Raw genomic sequence first — 7,500 nt, forward strand, 5'->3', positions numbered from 1 at the left:
GGGGCCCCCGGGGGCCCCTACGGGCCCCTAGGGGCCCCCAGGGGTCCCGCAGTGTACCCTCTGAGCGAGCTGCCGGGGGCCCCCAGGGGCCTTTCTAGAGAACTTCATGAACCCCTCTGAAGTCTTCTCTTAGGGGCCCCCACACAGTTCTTTAGGGGCCCCCAGGGGCCCCCAGATTCACTTCGGGGCCCCTAAGAGGATTTGGGGGCCCCTAGGGGCCCCCAAAGCCTTCTTGGGGGCCCCCCAGGGGGCCCCAGAGTGATGCGCAAGTACCCTTTTAGGGGGGCCCTAAAGGGCCCCCACAGGGCAACCTAGGGGCCCCCAGAGGGTCACCTGGGGGCCCCCCCAAACTATCCCTCAGAGGGCCCCCAGAGGGCCCCCACGCTGTACCCTGGGTGCTTCCAGGCCTTCAGGGCCCCCAGGGGGCCCCTGGGGGCCCCCTGGGGGCCCCCTGGGGTCCCCCAGGGGCCCCTGAGGGGCCTCTGAGGGGCCCCTGAGGGGCCCCGGGGGGCCCCCAAAACGCCTTTTAGGGGTTTGTCTAGGGTTTATATGTAAGAAATTTCTTATTGGGGGTTTAGGGAGGGGCGAGTCACCCTAAACCCTAAACCCTAAATTGTAAACGCTAAACCCTAAACCCTAGATACTAAACCCTAAACCCTTCAGCAGCAAACTCAAATTCAAAAGCCTTGAACACTAAACCCTAAACCCTAGGCCCCTCACCCTAAACCCTAATCCCTAGAGCCCAGACCCTAAACCCTAAACCCTCTTCATTTGCTGCGGGGATCTAAATCTCATCTTAAGTAAATAGAAGGGCCCAGAAAACTTAGCGTAAACCCCAAACGCTAAACCCTAAACCCTCGGCACAAGCAGCACAAAGCTGCCAACCCTAAACGCTAAACCCTAAACCCTCAGCAGGAGCTCACGACGCTGCGCCTTCCGAAATGCGTAGGATCTAGGGTTTAGGGTTTAGCAAATATTTCTTGGAATTGAGATTAGGGTTTAGAATGAGGGTTTAGGGTTTAGTGGGCAAAAGCCTACAACAGCTTACCAGCTGCAAACCCTAAACCCTAAACCCTCAACCCTAAACCCTCGCGGCTGCGTAGGCCTGAGGCCGTGGTGTAAACCCTAAACCCTCAACTGCAAGAAGCCCCGGAGCCTAGAAATAAACCCTAGACCCTAAACCCTAAGAAAAAGCTCGGGAGCCTAGACATAGACTCTAAACCCTAAACCCTAGGAAGAAGCCCAAGGGACTAAACGTAGACCCTAAACCCTAAAAAGGCCTACAGCCGTAATGCAAACCCTAAACCCTAAACCCTAGAACGGGGGCCTAATGCTTGAATCTATACCTATATTCCAAATCCTAAACCCTAGACCTGGAAAAAAGGTCTAAACGCAAACCCGAAATACTAAACCCTAAACCCTAAACCCTAGAACTCCGATACTGAAAACCCTAGAGGCGCAGCACTAGACCCCTCGGCCCCCAGCTGCAGCAGCATGAGCAGCTGCAGCAGCATGAGCAGCTGCAGCAGCATGAGCAGCTGCAGCAGCACGAGCAGCTGCAGCAGCATGAGCAGCTGCAGCAGCAGCATGAGCAGCTGCAGCAGCATGAGCAGCTGCAGCAGCATGAGCAGCTGCAGCAGCAGCAAACGCTACACCGGATGTCTACTGTCGGCCGCTTGCGGTGTCTGTACACCAAAACAAACCCTTCTTTAGGGTTTACCTGCAAACCCTAAGTTAGGGTTTACTGGCAACCACTATTGTTTAATTTGTCGATCACTAGTCGCCTGCAAACCCTAAAACAGCGAATGAGCTCAGCATCCGAACCCCAATTTAGGGTCCACGAACTGCCCGTAAACCCTAATTTAAAGTCTAAGAATAGCCTTCAAACCCTAAAACAGGGTCTACGCTCAAGCTCCAAACCCTGATATAGCGTATACGAGCCGCCCCGGAGATTGGCGGCGCCCGCCGCAAACCCCGATTCAGGGTTTAGGCCTGTCCCGGAAACCCTAAACGAGGGTTTGCGTAAAGCGTCTGTTTTAAAGTAAAAAGTAAACTGCAGCATCAACTTGCTGCTGCTGCTGCTTTAATCAAAGAGAGACAAACCCATGTCTCCATCTTCTTCTTCTTCTTCAGGTTCTTCCTTCTTAGTCTCCTTTGCTGCGCTGCTGCTGTCGCCGCCGCCAGCAGCAGCAGCAGCAGCAGGTGCTGCTGCTGCTGCACCGCCGCCACACGGCACCTTCTGCAGCTTCTCCAGACCCGCAGATATCACCTAAAAGCAAAAGCAGCAAGCACCCCACAGCCCCCTTTGCTGCTGCTGCTGCTGCTGCTGTTGCTGCTGCTGCCAGCCTGCAGCAGCAAGCCTCGCTGGGAGGGAGTGTTGCTGCTGCTGCAGGGCCTCCGGCTCCGCGCGGGCTGCGCCTTCTACGCACCAAACCCTAAACCCTAAACCCTAAACCCTAAACCCCAAACCCTAAACCCTAAACGCTAAGTCCCGTCGAAGACAAAACTGCGTTTTGCCGCGCTGAAGCTGCTGCTGCCGGCTGCTGGCTCGGGCGTGGGGCCGCGGCGGCTAGGGTTTAGGGTTTAGGGTTTACCTCGTGGGCGGCTTTGCCCTGCATGGCGTCAATTAGGGTTTTGAGAACTTCAGGGTTTACCTCCGCACCCACTGCTTCCAAAACCCTCGAAACATCAGCAGCTGTGGGGGCCTCGTTGCCCCCCAGGACAGTCATGAGGTAAGCAGCAACGTACTTCATAGCCATTTTCGCAGCAGCAGCAGCAGCAGCAGCCGGGAAGGTTTTTGCTGTCGTGGAGAAAGCCAGCGCCTCGCCTGACAATCCAAATTTAACCACGAGTGATGCCCCTGCTGCTGCCCTTGTGGGGCTGCTGCTGCTGCTGCTGCTGCTGCTGCTGTGGAAGCAAGCCCCCAGCCGCTGCTGTTCCGCCGGTGCTGCTGCTGCTGCTGCAGCAAAGCCCACCCGGGGCTTCTCTCTTTATAGTAACATTTATTTTTATTAATTTGCTTTTTATTTTTATCAATTTTAGCACTGAAATACAGCAGAAGCGAAATGTAGAGCCGGCATACCAAACCCTGCTGCTGCTGCTGCTCCCGCTGCTGCTGCTGCTGCTGCAAGCGCTGCTGCTCCGGCAGCAAACACGTGCTGACGAAGAACAGTTGATTTATTTCAATTAATTTCATTTTATTTTATTTTAATTTTAATTTAATTTAATTTTAAAATCAAAAAGAAAATCCAAAACATTCGCCGCGGGGCATTACCAGCTGCGCCTTCTTGGCGTGCTTCCAATGGCCAAACCCTAAACCCTAAACCCTAAACCCTCGATCCTGCGCGATGCGTCTAAGCTATATAACTCGAATCACCGCATTCTATACTTCAAATTTAATCGCAAAAGCCTCTAAGCCCTAAACCCTAAACCCTAATTTAGGTGCTGCGTGGTTTAGCGTTTCCGTGCAGCCCTAAACCCTAACCCCCCCCTCTAGATCCTGAACCCTCAGACAACACACAAACCCTAAACCCTTGACTCTAAACCCCAAACCCTTTGCTCCAAACCGTAAACCCTCGAACTGGCCGTGCACGGAATTGAAGGCAACGGAACAGCCTCAGCTGCTCGACCTGCTGCAGCAGCAGCAGCAACGGTAGCTGCAGCAGCAGCAGCAGCAACGGTAGCTGCAGCGGCAGTAGCCAGCAGCAACAGCAACTGAAGCTGCAGCAGCTGTAGCAGCAGCAGCAGTAGCCGCAGCAGCAATAGCAAGTGTAGCTGCAGCAGTAGCTCCAATAACAACTGTATCTACAGTAGCAGTAGCCGCAGCAGCAACAGCAACTGCAGCAGCAGCAGCAGCGCAGCACAGCAGCAGGTGCAAAGCAACAGCAGCAGGCCCAGGCGCTCTGGAGGCTAAACCGGGGAGACCTCGACGCCCAGAAATACCCAAACCCTAAACCCTAAACCCTAAACCCTAAACCGCAGGGTGGGGAAACAAGTCTTAAAAAAGTTGTAAAGTTGATTTGTCTTCTTGAGTGGACTGCAGCCAATGGAAAAGAAGAAAGTTTAAAATTCATATTGATTTATTTAAATTAAATAATCAATTTATATTAATTAATTAAAATTAATTAATCAATTTAAATAAAATAATTAATTAAAATTAATTAATTAAAATTAATCAATTAAAATTAATTAATTACTTAGATTAAAATAATTTAATCATTTTAATTTCTTTCTTTCATTTTTAATTCTTTTAAATCCTCTTAAAATCCTTTTAAAAAGATTTAAAAGGATTTAAAAGAATTAATTATATTATCTAATAATAATAATAAAGGAATTAATTATTATTATTTAATAGTAATAATTAACCCTTTTTATATTTTCAAATCTTTTGAAATTTTTTTTAATTTTTATTCTTTTTATTTCCATTTCTCTCTTCCATTAGCTGCTTCCAGATTAATTTTTTTTATTCCCCTTTTATGTCCTTTTAATTCCTTCTTATTCCTTTAAATTCATTTTAAATGTCTTTTTCAATTTTAATTTTAATTCATTTTAAATATCCTTTTTAATTTAATTTAATGTGCTTTTAAATATCTTTTTAAATTCAATTTAAATTAAATGTAAATATCTTTTTAATTCAATTTAAAGTAAATTTAAATATCTTTTCAATTTAACTTCAAAAAACAACTTTTTCATTTGGGTCAATCCAAGAAATCACTTTTAGCTTTTCGCTGTTTCCAACTGTCAAGTCCACATCCACTCGCTTAGGCACGAAGTCCCTACAAACAAACAACGCAGCTAGCTAGCTAGCTAGCTAGCTAGTTAGTTAGCTAGCTAGCTAGCTAGCTAGCTGGCCAGCTGGCTAGCTGGCTAGCTGGCTAGCCAGGCAGCTAGCTAGGTGGCTAGCTAGGTGTCTAGCTAGCTAGGTGGCTAGCTAGGTGGCTAGGTAGCTGGCTAGCTAGCTAGCTAGCTGGCCAGCTGGCTAGCTGGCTAGCTGGCTAGCTAGGCAGCTAGCTAGGTGGCTAGCTAGCTAGGTGGCTAGCTAGGTGGCTAGGTAGCTGGCTAGCTAGCCAGCTAGCTGGCTAGAGGGCTAGATAGGTAGCTAGCTAGGTGGCTAGCTAGCTGCTAACTGCCAGCTTGCTAGCTGGGTAGCTAAATCGCTAGCTAGCTAGCTAGCTAGTCGAGTGGCTAGCTAGCTGGCTTGCTTGCTAGCTGGTCAAGGGGCACATCAGAACGCTCTAAGCTACGAAGCTAGCTACCTAGCTAGCCAACTGGCTAGCTAGCTAGCTAGCTAGTTAGCTGACTCGTTAGCTAGCTAGCTAGCTAGCTAGATTTTGGGTTGGTTAGCTAGTCAGCTAGCTAGCCGTCTAGCTAGCTGCTAAAGAAGCTAACTGCCTCAGCAAAGCGCTGCCCGCTGCTGCTGCTGCTGCTGCTGCAGCTGACGCTGCCTGCAGCAGCAGCAGCACGAAAAACCGTAAACCCTAAAGAGCGGCTAGAAGGGTCTGTGGGCGAGGGTTTGAGGCTGGGCCCTAGGGTTTAGGGTTTAGGGTTTAGGGTTACCTCTTGGCTGGAAGAGGGAAAGCAGACATAGTCTCCACTTCAATGTGCTGCCGCATAACCCAGTCAAAAGTGCTTTTCCATCCTGCAAGCAGCAGCAGCAGCAGCAGCAGCAGCAGGTGCAGCGGCAGCGTTAGATGCAGATGCAGCAGCAGGGACAGCAGCAGCAGCTGCTTCTGCATGTGCTGCTGCGCTGACCGCTGCGTCGCTATGAAGCCAACTAGCTAGCTAGCCAGCTACTTAGCTAGCTAGCCAGCCACTTGGCTAGCTAGCTAGCTACTTAGCTAGCCAGCTACTTAGCTAGCTAGCCAGCTACTTGGCTAGCTAGCTAGCTACTTAGCTAGCCAGCTACTTAGCTAGCTAGCTGCTTCGCTAGCTAGCTACTTAGCTGCTTAGCGAGCTAGCTACTTAGCTAGCTAGCTACTTAGCTAGCTAGCTACACGTTGCGGCCTTCCACCTATTAGGCCCAGCCAGCTAGCTAGCCAGCTACTTAGCTAGCCAGCTAGCTAGCTAGCTAGCCAGCTAGCTAGCTGAGTATGTACCTTCGAATTTGTTTTCTTCTTGAGAGTCGATTTCTTCCGTCCCCATTTCTTCGTAGCCTGAAGAAGAAGCAGCAGCACTGAGGGCAAGTTGAGACACAGCCGCAGCTAGCTGCTGCAGCAACAGCTAGCCAGCCAGTTAGCTAGCTAGCCAGCTAGATAGCTAGCTAGCCAGATGGCTGGGCAGCTGGCTAGCTAGCTAGCTAGCTGGTGTGCGGCTAGACACCTAGCTAGCTAGCCAGCTACATGCTGCCACGTTAGTTAGTTAGTTGGTTTGCTGGCTAGCTAGCTAGCTGGCTAGCTAGCTAGCTAGCTAGCTGACAAATGAAAGAAATAACTAATGAAGAAGAGAACAGTAAGAAAACGGAAGCAAAAGAGAGAAATTGGAAGGAAACGAAAATAGAGAAGAAAACAAATAAAAACAATAAATGAAAAAAGAGAAAAGGAAGAAAATTTAAAAATAAAAAATAAAAAATAAAAAGAGAAATAGAAAAGCTGCAAATGTGGCTAGCCAAGTGGGGAAGGGTCCGCAGCAAATTAATTGTGGGGAAATAAAATATCAAAGTGAAAGGAATAAATTAAATAAAAGAATTGAAAGTCAAAATCGAGTAAAATGGGGGAAATGAGTTACAAACAATCAGAATAAACGAATTAAAAACGAAATAAAGTGAATTAATTTAAAATAAAATGAATAAAATACAGTAAATTAATTAAATTAATTAAATTAGTTAAATCAATTAAATTAATTAAATTAGTTAAATTAATTAAATTAGAAACTCGCCAAGCTTTTGACTAAAAACTATTTCTTTCATTTTCAAAACTGCCTCTGCCCGGCTCAGCCGCCGCGTGGACTCTTTGGCCAGCCTGTGCAGCAAAACAGAAAAACAAAAAAATAAATAAATAAATAAATAAATAATAATAAATAAATAATAAATAAATGAATAAATATAATTATAAATGAATAAATGGGATTAAACGGAGAAGAATGAAGAAGAATTGAAGAAAGGAGGAGCGGGAGATTCGCAAAGTGGAAAAAGACGGAGAAAAATGCAAAAAGAAGTAAATAAAACGAAAATGATAAATAAATAATGAATAATAATAAATAAATAATAAATAAACGACAAAAAATAATAAATAAATGACAAACAAAGAAAAAATTAAAAAGAAAGCTGCAGACAAAGCGGCCACGAGTTGGGGTGTATGTACACCTGTGCTTCCGCAGGAATTCGCTCAAACTGAATTCTTTTATTACTCGACGCACTGTAGACTCCTTCAGGCTGCAATAAATAAATAAATAATAAACAAATAACAAATAAATAAATAATAAATTTAAAAAAATAAATAAAAAATAAATAAATAAATGCTGGAGAGCTGGAGGCAATGGAAGAGGAAACGAGAAGCTGCAGCT

The 7,500-nt window shown here is 46.8% G+C and overlaps 2 protein-coding genes across 2 annotated transcripts in view; both read right to left on the reverse strand.

The window, feature by feature from the left end:
- Nucleotides 1-2,083: 2,083 nt before the first annotated feature.
- ETH_00022065 (60S acidic ribosomal protein P2) lies at nucleotides 2,084-2,729 on the reverse strand (the record flags this gene model as incomplete). The annotated part of the gene is made up of 2 exons (XM_013378718.1): nucleotides 2,084-2,269; nucleotides 2,595-2,729. The coding sequence occupies 2 exons, from the start codon at nucleotides 2,727-2,729 to the stop codon at nucleotides 2,084-2,086; spliced, it is 321 nt and encodes a 106-aa protein (XP_013234172.1).
- A 2,663-nt stretch (nucleotides 2,730-5,392) lies between these two features.
- ETH_00022070 (uncharacterized protein) overlaps nucleotides 5,393-7,500 on the reverse strand; it is a gene marked incomplete at both ends in the record, with an annotated part of 4,542 nt that continues 2,434 nt past the window's right edge. The window contains 5 exons of the mRNA XM_013378719.1: nucleotides 5,393-5,444; nucleotides 5,557-5,638; nucleotides 6,096-6,152; nucleotides 6,874-6,956; nucleotides 7,301-7,369. Of these exons, the coding sequence (XP_013234173.1) occupies nucleotides 5,393-5,444; nucleotides 5,557-5,638; nucleotides 6,096-6,152; nucleotides 6,874-6,956; nucleotides 7,301-7,369 (343 nt within the window). The remainder of the gene's footprint in view (nucleotides 5,445-5,556; nucleotides 5,639-6,095; nucleotides 6,153-6,873; nucleotides 6,957-7,300; nucleotides 7,370-7,500) is intronic.

The sequence above is a fragment of the Eimeria tenella genome, genomic scaffold (genome assembly GCF_000499545.2).
Source record: "Eimeria tenella Houghton genomic scaffold, Eth_scaff95, whole genome shotgun sequence".
NCBI classification, from domain to species: Eukaryota; Apicomplexa; class Conoidasida; order Eucoccidiorida; family Eimeriidae; genus Eimeria; species Eimeria tenella.